This window comes from Oncorhynchus mykiss, chromosome 13, assembly GCF_013265735.2.
Source record: "Oncorhynchus mykiss isolate Arlee chromosome 13, USDA_OmykA_1.1, whole genome shotgun sequence".
NCBI classification, from domain to species: domain Eukaryota; kingdom Metazoa; phylum Chordata; class Actinopteri; order Salmoniformes; family Salmonidae; genus Oncorhynchus; species Oncorhynchus mykiss.
Window position 1 is genome coordinate 26,974,380 of NC_048577.1, and position 12,452 is coordinate 26,986,831.

Consider the following 12,452-nt stretch of genomic DNA (forward strand, 5'->3'; position numbering starts at 1 on the left):
CTTGCTAATCCAGCCGCTGTGTCAGATTTCAAAAAGGCTTTACGGCAAAAGCACACCATGCGATGATCTGAGGACAGTGCCCGCATACAAAACACATGAAAATAATTTTTCAGCCAGGCAGGTGCAACACAAACGTCAGAAATAGCAATAAAATGAATCACTTACCTTTGATGATCTTCATCTGGTGGCACTCACAAGAGTCCCTGTTACACAATAAATGTTTGTTTTGTTCGATAAAGTTCCTCTTTATATCCAAAAAACAAATTTTGGTTAGGTGCGTTATGTTCAGTAATCAAAAAAATGCACTGGGTGACATTCAACAAAACATAAATACTCATGATATAAATTCAGAAAACATACATGTGTTATACATAGGCTTAAAAATAAACTTATTCTTAATGCAACCGCTGTGTCAGATTTCAAAAAGGCTTCACGGCGAAAGCGATGATCTGAGGATAGCGCTCAGCTACCAAAACATTAAATACAGTTAGCAGCCAGGTGGATTCGTCACAAAAGTCAGAAATAACAATAAAATTAATTCCTTACCTTTGATGATCTTCATATAGTGTCACTGAAAAGACTCCTAGTTGCACAATAAATGTTTGTTTTGTTCGATAAAGTCCCTCTTTATATCCAGAAACATCCATTTTGTCAGCTCGTTTTGTTCAGAAATTCATTGTCTCAAAGTGCGACCACAAGACTCTGACGAAAAATCCAAAAACCATCATTAAGGTTCAGAGAAACATGTCAAACGATGTTTATATTCAATCCTCAGCATGTTTTGTCATAAATATTCAATAATATTTCAACCGGACAATTTCTCCGTCATTAGAAAATGAAAAACAAAAAGTGCACTGTCGGCCACGCTCATTGAACAGGTCTGGAAATTTTCCAATATCCACTGACTTATAGTTGTGTATCTCTCACATTTTTCAGAATAGAAGCCTGAAACAATGCCTAAAGCCTGGCCACGTGTACTGGAGTTTTTCCCCCATTCACATTCAGAATACATTGTGAAAAACTAAAATCTTGCTCACCATTTTTGCTCCAGGAAGATATACTTCATCCATAACTATCGGTTTCCTCATTAGAAGAGAGGAGTTTCTGCAATCAAATTGCCCTCCTGCTGCAATTTTAGCAAACACATAAATAAAGAGAGACCAAAAGTTGTCTGGCACACTACTTAGGGTTTCAACAGCATGAATAACTAATTTCTAGCCTACAATCATCGATGTTACTACTAATGTGAAAACAAGACAAAAAATGACTTGTTGCTCATTTTAAGACAATTCTCAAATAATTTTAACATTCATTACAGACGTCATTTGTTGTACAACATCATGGCTACGCTATTGGCATCACCTTTTACAGTGGATTACCGCTGTTGTGGGCCTTTAATCATCTCTCTGACTTTGTTGTTCACACAGGAGAGATACGTGACTATCGTGGATCCTCTGGGGAGCCTCAACAACCTCATGATGCTGAAGAGGCAGAGAAGAGTCTCTCCAGGTCAGAACACCTCAAGAAACACCTGCAGAGATCTACAGGGAAGAGAACTCACTGCTGTAGTGACTGTGGGAAGAGATTCACCTCGTCAGGCATTAAAATTCATCAGAGAACACACACAGGAGATAAATCTTTTAGCTGTGGTCAATGTGGGAAGAGTTTTGGTCAATCTTGCCTTCTGACAAGACACCAGAGAACACACACAGGAGAGAAATCTCATGGCTGTGGTCAATGTGGGAAGAGTTTTGGCCAATCTTGCCATCTGACAAGACACCAGAGAACACACACAGGAGAGAAACCTCATATCTGTGTTCAATGTGGGAAGAGTTTTGGTAGATCTGGAGAGCTGACAGTGCACCAGAGAACACACACAGGAGAGAAATCGTATAGCTGTGGTCAATGTGGGAAGAGTTTTGCTGCATCTAGCACTCTGACTCAACACCAGAGAACACACACAGGAGAGAAACCTTATAGATGTGGGCAATGTGGGAAGAGTTTTGGTCAATCTTGCCATCTGATGCAACACCAGAGAATACACACAGGCAAGAAATCGTATAGCTGTGATCAATGTGGGAAGAGTTTTGGTCGACCTGGAGAGCTGACAGTGCACCAGAGAACTCACACAGGAGAGAAACCTTATAGCTGTGATCAATGTGGAAAGAGATGTACTACATCTGGCTCTCTGACTCTACACCAGAGAACTCACACTGGAGAGAAACCTTATAGCTGTGATCAATGTGGGAAGAGTTTTACAACATCTGGCAATCTGACTCTACACCAGAGAACACATACAGGAGAGAAATCTTATAGCTGTGGTCAATGTGGGAAGAGTTTTTTTGGATCTGGAGAGCTGACAGTGCACCAGAGAATACACACAGGAGAGAAACCTTATAGCTGTGATCAATGTGGGAAGAGTTTTGGCCGATCTGGCCATCTGGTATCACACCAGAGAACACACACAGGAGAGAGAACTTACAGCTGTGATCAATGTGGGAAGAGATTTGATCACTCTGGAGAGCTGACAGTGCACCAGAGAACACACACAGGAGAGAAAGCTTATAGCTGTGATCAGTGTGACAAGAGATACACTGATAAAAGATCTCTGATCAAACATCAGAAAATACATGAAGGAGTTGTATAATGATAGTTATTTCGTGATATCAACGAAATGTCACAATGTGGAATGTTTTTAACATTGTAGAACCCTAAACGTTTGTCCCCTGTTCAATTGATTTCAGCATGATATGGATATTAGCCTTGGGAAAAATCCAGGCTCTGAATTTAAATGCTATTTATGTGATTTAACAAAAAAGGAGTTGTGTTACACTTACCATGTTGGTGAACCACTTGAATCAAAATGCAACACTTCAAAATGTAGCTAGCTGTTTTCTACAAATTGTCCTCTAACCAGGGATGTACACATTCCCAGATTCCGTGTGTTTTTTGAGCTGTTAGTTTTAACAGGACGTGCAACCTCATCTCCCTCTCGCACGAATGATTTTAGCATTATATAGATGAGTGATGACAAATAAGTGTTGCGTTCCTTTGTTGAGTGACCCCTACATTTAAATGCATCACTCCCAAATGTAGCTGACTGTCTTCTGCAGGTTGTCCCCTAACCAGTGAGGTAAAATATGTCTCCCATTTCTTTTTTTAGTTGTGTTCTTTTCAACAGCATGTACAACCTGATTTTCCCCTCCAATCAATATCAGTGATTTATTGCTACTTGTCAAAACAACAGCGTTTTTGGTGCTTGTGTCCATGGTGAGGACAACTTGGTTTCTGATGTTCTGAAGGTTGGGCAGTCAAAAAGTTTTGTGTTTAGCCAGTGAGTTGACATGGATCTTATTTTGGCTGCACGTTTTTCCGTTTTGGAGATGAGGACGAGAGTTCTAGAAGCTAGTGGGGAATTGTTTTTTTTTCTTTCTGGTTTTTAATTGTTGACAGCCAGTAGTCACCATGTTATTTTCATGAAGCATTGTAGTTGATTATAATGTGAAATAAAAGTTGTTTTCTGTTGGTGGTAAGCATTCTCTTAATCTCTTAAGGTGTTAGTCTTTGGTTTTTCCATTTATATTTTGAGGTTTGGATTTTAGCATGTATAGCTCGTTAGCACGTAGGGCGCACTGATTGGTGTCCCATTGTTAGTCAGTATGTGTTACACCTGTGCTGGCTTGTCCATCTCGTTGCTGGGAAGTTGTTTTACCTGTGCTCGCCCAGGTGCTATTTAAGAGTGTCTGGCCCAGTGCTCCAGTTGTCTTGATAGATGTGGAGAATCAACAACTTTAGTTGCGCTATCGTTTTGGTTTACTTCCTGTCTTTAAGTTTGGGGTGGGTTTTTCTTTTGTTTTCCTCTTCTTGGGCAGATTTAGTGGGTCTCATGGTGCTTGTCTTTTAGGTCCCAGTTGTTGTTTACTAGTCAACTTTCAGTGGACACTGAGAGCAAAATTTCAAGATTATGTTATAATACTTTTATTGCATCAAATGGTTGTTTTATGCAACAGAATAGAGGGTTCTTAGAACTATTGTGTCTGTGTGTTCTACTGAGGATGGGCCTCTGGGAGATAACACTGACAGGAGATTTACAATGTATTTTGGGTGATAACCTAAAGAGACCGCATTCCAGAGCATGAATTAATGTTTCTGTATTATATGGTACCAGGGAGAGATGACCCCTATCGTGGCTCTCAACGAATCATCTGGGGTGATTTGTCGACCAGCCATCATTATCGTAGAGACTCAATTGATTCACTTGATATGTGTACGTTGTATTGACCTGCTCCCTTATTAATAAGTGAATAAAGATTTTGTTTCAGAATAACTCTGACTTGTGTGATAAGTTTGTCTCTCCTCAATTGATATTAAAGAAATTAACCACATTTGGGGATGTTATTCTTCATTCACTTGGTGACCGCTCCTGACGACCTGGGTAAATCGTGCACGAGGGATCCCTCAAACATGGGATCTCAGGGAGACCACACTTCGGGAACGGAGCAGATGGACCCACCTTTGATCTGAGAGGCAGCGAGCCGAGTGGATACCACATCTCAAACGTAGTTTAAAAAAAAAAGAAATACGTGAGCGAAACACGTAAAGTGGAGTTCTTAGAAAAGCCTCGTAGGCTCTGAGTGTGTATTCCTGTGTGAGGGGGGCACCTTGGAGGTGTAAACAGGTTCCAACCAGGAGGCTCTGAGGCTGAGTCAGCTATCTGTGTGAACTGGATGAAAACTAGAATCTGTGTTTACTAGTTAAGACCATTTATGATATAGTATAAGATAGTAAGGTGCACCTGTAATTGTTTTAAACCTGTACCCCATTTTTTCTTCCCAGTATGAAAGGAGTTGCTAGATTTATTGATTAAACCTTTTTCCATTAAGTTAGAGTGAACCAAGGTGGCTGACTTGCTGTTGAAGAAGCATCCCGTCACAGTGGCAGAATCACATGAAAGACACACATCGCCATCTGCTGACTGGAGTTGGTATCGCAGTTGAGAAAATACTTGCAGATTAAAAGCTAAAAAGCGACTTCCCCTAAAAACCAACAACTCCCTTTGAAAACAGGCGATGTGGCATCAGAAACATTTATTATCGTGTAAAAATGTACTACAAAGTGTAGCTAAACAGAATAACTTTGGTCATACCCACTCAGCACGTAACGTCCAAGGAGGTCGAATTATGGGCGATATCATGCGTTGTCTGTCTGTTGTGGCCGCTATTTCGCCCCAAAAAAGTAATCCCAAATTGGGCTGTGTATAACTATGTAAATGTCTCTCGAACAAGGTGACTTTCATCAATATACACTCTAAAGAGTAAAGGTTCCTGGAGTATCCTAAAAGTTATTTGAATAACCTTTTGTGGGAACCCATATAAGTTCTTTGAAGAACCCCTTATAATGGTTCCTCAAATAACCTTTTGGGGTTCATTTTTTAAACTACCTGTCCAGCCTCCCTCCATTCTAAAAATATATTTTAATAACAATATTGATTTAAATAATTTGTTGTTTTTTTAGTGGCACCACAAATGTGAATTAATATTTACAAAACAATTTACCAAACAAAACACATTACAAAATTGCAACATTTCTGCAGACATGTCAGACCATAATAAATAATAAATTTACTTTGTATAGTGCTTTTCATGACATGTATATAAATAATGGTGTACAATAAAAACAACATACAATAAAAATGAATCATAGGTCAACTAACAATATTGTAGACATGATGCTAAAGTACAGATTTAGCTTATCCACTTAGTTATATTAGGAAGTTTGCCATCTTTATGGCCGGCCCTGGTAACACCCCAACTGCTCTTATCCCCAGAACACAGTAACTTAACAACATAAGTGTTTTTCTGACATTTTGGGGAAATTTAAGGGAAAATAAAAAAATCCAACCGTAGCAGAGCCCCAAGTTCCATGGGGACGTCCTCGAGGGCGTGGATGTTCTCCCCATCAAAGGACAGCGGGATTTCACTCTCATGGTGAAATGGATTTTCGCCGATGTGCAGCAAAGGAGTGAAGAGCGGTGAAATCTGTGTCAACAAAAGTAAGAAAAGATTAATACACATACAATTAACAAAGAACATAACAAATGTTCAGCTGTAGTTTTATATAAGCATGCACACTTACGTTTATGAAGAAACAGATGATTGGTGCATAGGCATACCTTGTCACGGACATAAAGGCCACTCGGGTCCTCATTGAAGAGGTTGGGCAAGAGCAGAATCGCTGCTGTGGTCTCCAGTCCTAGTAAAGTAAAGCAATGATCTTACTACACTTGCTTATTTTATAACAAAATACATTAGAGAAAGGGAAGGAATGAGAGCAAATCCCTCTTCTGTATTGTCCTTCAGGGACTGTCAAAATAACAGGACTATGTCCTCACCCCTGCCTCGCCTCTCTACCTCTGATAGTCCTTGAATTATCTTTTTGCCTATATCCATTCCATGGACTTGATTCATTTCTGAGAAGATCTGAAAAGATCATTTGCACACATTTTTATGCTAATAGATTTCAGTTTGTTTTGACTGTTTTGTAGGTTAAATGTACACTTCAAATGCAGCTGTCCTACAACATATCTGTACCTTCTTCTTGATCCCAATTGCATTGTGTCCATGTTCTGTCCTATAAGAATTTAGCAAAGGAAGAGAAAGTGTCAAAGAATAGTCTTACAAGCATTAAAAGATATATGTAAAAAGATATATATATATATATATACAGTGCCTTGCGAAAGTATTCGGCCCCCTTGAACTTTGCGACCTTTTGCCACATTTCAGGCTTCAAACATAAAGATATAAAACTGTATTTTTTTGTGAAGAATCAACAACAAGTGGGACACAATCATGAAGTGGAACGACATTTATTGGATATTTCAAACTTTTTTAACAAATCAACAACTGAAAAATTGGGCGTGCAAAATTATTCAGCCCCCTTAAGTTAATACTTTGTAGCGCCACCTTTTGCTGTGATTACAGCTGTAAGTCGCTTGGGGTATGTCTCTATCAGCTTTGCACATCGAGAGACTGACATTTTTTCCCATTCCTCCTTGCAAAACAGCTCGAGCTCAGTGAGGTTGGATGGAGAGCATTTGTGAACAGCAGTTTTCAGTTCTTTCCACAGATTCTCGATTGGATTCAGGTCTGGACTTTGACTTGGCCATTCTAACACCTGGATATGTTTATTTTTGAACCATTCCATTGTAGATTTTGCTTTATGTTTTGGATCATTGTCTTGTTGGAAGACAAATCTCCGTCCCAGTCTCAGGTCTTTTGCAGACTCCATCAGGTTTTCTTCCAGAATGGTCCTGTATTTGGCTCCATCCACCTTCCCATCAATTTTAACCATCTTCCCTGTCCCTGCTGAAGAAAAGCAGGCCCAAACCATGATGCTGCCACCACCATGTTTGACAGTGGGGATGGTGTGTTCAGGGTGATGAGCTGTGTTGCTTTTACGCCAAACATAACGTTTTGCATTGTTGCCAAAAAAGTTCAATTTTGGTTTCATCTGACCAGAGCACCTTCTTCCACATGTTTGGTGTGTCTCCCAGGTGGCTTGTGGCAAACTTTAAACAACACTTTTTATGGATATCTTTAAGAAATGGCTTTCTTCTTGCCACTCTTCCATAAAGGCCAGATTTGTGCAATATACGACTGATTGTTGTCCTATGGACAGAGTCTCCCACCTCAGCTGTAGATCTCTGCAGTTCATCCAGAGTGATCATGGGCCTCTTGGCTGCATCTCTGATCAGTCTTCTCCTTGTATGAGCTGAAAGTTTAGAGGGACGGCCAGGTCTTGGTAGATTTGCAGTGGTCTGATACTCCTTCCATTTCAATATTATCGCTTGCACAGTGCTCCTTGGGATGTTTAAAGCTTGGGAAATCTTTTTGTATCCAAATCCGGCTTTAAACTTCTTCACAACAGTATCTCGGACCTGCCTGGTGTGTTCTTTGTTCTTCATGATGCTCTCTGCGCTTTTAACGGACCTCTGAGACTATCACAGTGCAGGTGCATTTATACGGAGACTTGATTACACACAGGTGGATTGTATTTATCATCATTAGTCATTTAGGTCAACATTGGGTCATTCAGAGATCCTCACTGAACTTCTGGAGAGAGTTTGCTGCACTGAAAGTAAAGGGGCTGAATAATTTTGCACGCCCAATTTTTCAGTTTTTGATTTGTTAAAAAAGTTTGAAATATCCAATAAATGTCGTTCCACTTCATGATTGTGTCCCACTTGTTGTTGATTCTTCACAAAATAATACAGTTTTATATCTTTATGTTTGAAGCCTGAAATGTGGCAAAAGGTCGCAAAGTTCAAGGGGGCCGAATACTTTCGCAAGGCACTGTATATACAATGGGGCAAAGAAGTATTTAGTCAGCCACCAATTGTGCAAGTTCACCCACTTAAAAATATGAAAGAGGCCTGTAATTTTCATCATAGATACACTTCAACTATGACAGACAAATTATTTTTTTTTAATCCAGAAAATCACATTGTAGGATTTTTAATGAATTTATTTGCAAATTATGGTGGAAAATAAGTATTTGGTCACCTACAAACAAGCATGATTTCTGGCTCTTACAAACCGGTAACTTCTTCTTTAAGAGGCTCCTCTGTCCTCCACTTGTATCAATGGCACCTGTTTGAACTTGTTATCAGTATAAAATACACCTGTCCACAACCACAAACAGTCACACTCCAAACTCCACTATGGCCAAGACCAAAGAGCTGTCAAAGGACACCAGAAACAAAATTGTAGACCTGCACCAGGCTGGGAAGACTGAATCTGCAATAGGTAAGCAGTTTGGTTTGAAGAAATCAACTGTAGGAGCAATTGTTAGGAAATGGAAGACATACAAGACCACTGATAATCTCCCTCAATCTGTGGTTCCACGCAAGATCTCACCCCGTGGGGTCAGAATGATCACAAGAACGGTGAGCAAAAATCCCAGAACCACACGGGGGGGACCTAGTGAATGACCTGCAGAGAGCTGGGACCAAAGTAACAAAGCCTACCATCAGTAACAGACTACGCCGCCAGGGAGTCAAAACCTGCAGTGCCAGACGTGTCCCCCTGCTTAAGCCAGTACATGTCCAGGCCCATCTGAAGTTTGCTAGAGAGCATTTGGATGATCCAGAAGAAGATTGGGAGAATGTCATATGGTCAGATGAAACCAAAATATAACTTTTTGGTAAAAACTCAACTCGTCGTGTTTGGAGGACAAAGAATGCTGAGTTGCATCCAAAGAACACCATACCTACTGTGAAGCATGGGGGTGGAAACATCATGCATTGGGGCTGTTTTTCTGCAAAGGGACCAGGACGACTGATCCGTGTAAAGGAAAGAATGAATGGGGCCATGTATCGTGAGATTTTGAGTGAAAACCTTCTTCCATCAGCAAGGGCATTGAAGATGAAACGTGGCTGGGTCTTTCAGCATGACAATGATCCCAAACACACCGCCCGGGCAACGAAGGAGTGGCTTCTTCGTAAGAACCATTTCAAGGTCCTGGAGTGGCCTAGCCAGTCTCCAGATCTCAACCCCATAGAAAATCTTTGGAGGGAGTTGAAAGTCCGTGTTGCCCAGCAACAGCCCCAAAACATCACTGCTATAGAGGAGATCTGCATGGAGGAATGAGCCAAAATACCAGCAACAGTGTGTGAAAACCTTGTGAAGACTTACAGAAAACGTTTGACCTCTGTCATTGCCAACAAAGGGTATATAACAAAGTATTGAGTTAAACTTTTATTATTGACCAAATACTTATTTTCCACCATAATTTGCAAATAAATTCATTAAAAATCCTACAATGTGATTTTCAGGATTTTTTTTTCTCATTTTGTCTGTCATAGTTGAAGTGTACCTATGATGAAAATTACAGGCCTCATCTTTTTAAGTGGAAGAACTTGCACAATTGGTGGATGACTAAATACTTTTTTGCCCCACTGTATATATATATATATATATATATATATATATATATATATATATAATAAATATTGAAAGATAAATGGCATCAACATACAATTGAATGCAAAATAGAAGAACATATTGGAGAAAGCACTAGCCAATACAGTACTGCCATACAGTAGCAGTACAGTCATACAGACCTAATATCACATTTCAAGATATCTTTGTACACAAATTGTTTAATATTTTCTCAGGCTGACTTGAAAGATTATAAGCAACATTTTGCTGCGTGGCAATACTGTGTTTGGATTCTGAATGGCATTTATACAAAAGAGGAAGTCAAGTATTAATTCCATTATGCATTTGAATCCCATCTACAGCTACCATCTAAGCTATTAATTTCCTTCCACAAGGGGGCGGACATGTAACGTTTCCAAAATGGGATAGTATTGTACATGTAACGATTCCAAAATGGGATAGTATTGTCCATGTAACATTTCCAAAATGGGATAGTATTGTACATGTAACATTTCTAAAATGGGATAGTATTGTACATGTAACGTTTCCAAAATGGGATAGTATTGTCCATGTAACGTTTCCAAAATGGGATAGTATTGTCCATGTAACGTTTCCAAAATGGGATAGTATTGTCCATGTAACGTTTCCAAAATGGGATAGTATTGTCCATGTAACGTTTCCAAAATGGGATAGTATTGTACATGTAATGTTATGACCCCTTGCTGTAGCAAGCTATATGAAGAGGAAGACCTCCATTGACGATTCAGTTCGTTGTAACATCTCGTCGGGACAGGTCACCGTCCTTAGTTAGTTAGTTAGTAACGTTAGCTAGTTCATTATCACAAAAGTGAGAACTGCTCTAGATTGGAATTTTACGTTAATGAGTGTAAAGCCATGTTGGTTTTATGGAAACGATATACAATATATGGGAAAGAACATAGTTGTGGGAAATAATCCAAACCTAGTTGTGCCTAGTTAGGACATAACGTTATCTAGCTAGATAACGGTACTGTACTGTAGCTCATACAACACCGACGGTCAAACCCGGCTTTCAAATATTTACGGTAATTAACTATTGTAACGTTATGGAAGATATTCACAGAAAACCATCATTGTCTTCGTTATTCATTTTTAGTATGTTATATTATTATAATAAATTATTTCGAGACATATTCAGAGCCAAACATCAACCCAACTTAACCTTTTTAACTTGTTGTCGCATCCAAACTTGTCACCATTGTTTTCAGATGTAATTGCAAAGTTCCCGGAAGAAGTCCAGCAACAACGGAGGTTCCTCGATGAACCCACCTTCTGACAAGTTCTTTGAAGAACCTTTTGGGGCTGTTTTTCATTGACCAAGAACCCTACGGTTCTTAGGGGATCTGAGACCAACTCCAGTTGAACCCTTAATCTTTAGAGTTGTAGTCAGCTCTATTTACTCTCAGATTCAAAACATGATGATTAGCATCAACGATCAAGTCAGCTGCTGTTGCTCCAATACGGTAGAAGGTGAGACTGTGAACTGATGTTGAACTGGGCAGTCAGTCAATCATTCTGTACTATGAGTCTATCAAATCAAATCAAATTGAGTTTTACCTTACAGTGAAATGCTGACTTACAAGCGCCTAACCAACAATGCAGTTTAAAAAATGTACAAATAAGAATAAGAAATAAAAGGAACAAGTAATTAAAGAGTAGAAGTTAAATAGCAATAGCTAGACTATATACAGAGGGTACCGGTAACAAAGAGTGGGGGAGACTTCCTCTGACACCGCCTGGTATAGAGGTCCTGGATGGCAGGATGCTTGGCCCCAGTGATGTACTGGGCTGTACGCACTACCCTCTGTAGTGCCTTGCGGTCAGAAGCAGAGCAGTTGCCATACCAGGCAGGGATGCAACCATGCTCTCGATAGCGCAGCTGTAGAACCTTTTGAGGATCTGAGGACCCATACTAAATCTTTTCAGTCTCCTGAGGGGGAATAAGTTTTGTCGTGCCCTCTTCACGACTGTCTTCGTGTGCTTGGAGCATGATAGTTTGTTAGTGATGTGGACACCAAGTAACTTGAAGCTCTCAACCTGCTCCACTACAGCCCCGTCAATGAGAATGGGGGCGTGCTAGGTCTTCCTTTTCCTGTAGTCCACAATCATCTCCTTTGTCTTGATCACTTTGAGGGGAGGTTGTTATCCTGGCACCACACGGCCAGGTCTCTGACCTCCTCCCTATAGGCTGTCTCGTCGTTGTTTGTGATCAGGCCTACCACTGTTGTGGCTTCGGCAAACTTAATAATGGTGTTGGAGTCGTGCCTGGCCGTGCAGTCATGAGTGAACAAGGGAGTACAGGAGGGGGCTGAGCACGCACTCATGAGGGGCCCCTTCATTGAGGATCAGCGTGGGGATCAGCATGTTGTTACCTATCCTTAAAAAACATGAGCTGGCGCACACCCAGAAAATAGTTTGTGTGGCGGTGCTGACTAACGGTGAATAAACTATCAAAATAAAGAAAGTCGCACAATC

At 40.2% G+C, this 12,452-nt stretch overlaps 1 protein-coding gene across 1 annotated transcript; it reads left to right on the plus strand.

Annotated features, from left to right (window-relative positions):
* Positions 1 to 1,570: 1,570 nt before the first annotated feature.
* On the plus strand, positions 1,571 to 4,854 carry LOC110485124 (zinc finger protein 180-like; the record flags this gene model as incomplete). The annotated part of the gene is made up of 2 exons (XM_036939730.1): positions 1,571 to 2,530; positions 4,837 to 4,854. Coding segments are annotated over 2 exons (978 nt in total), but the record flags the coding sequence as incomplete, so codon positions are not given.
* Between the last annotated feature and the right edge of the window lie 7,598 nt (positions 4,855 to 12,452).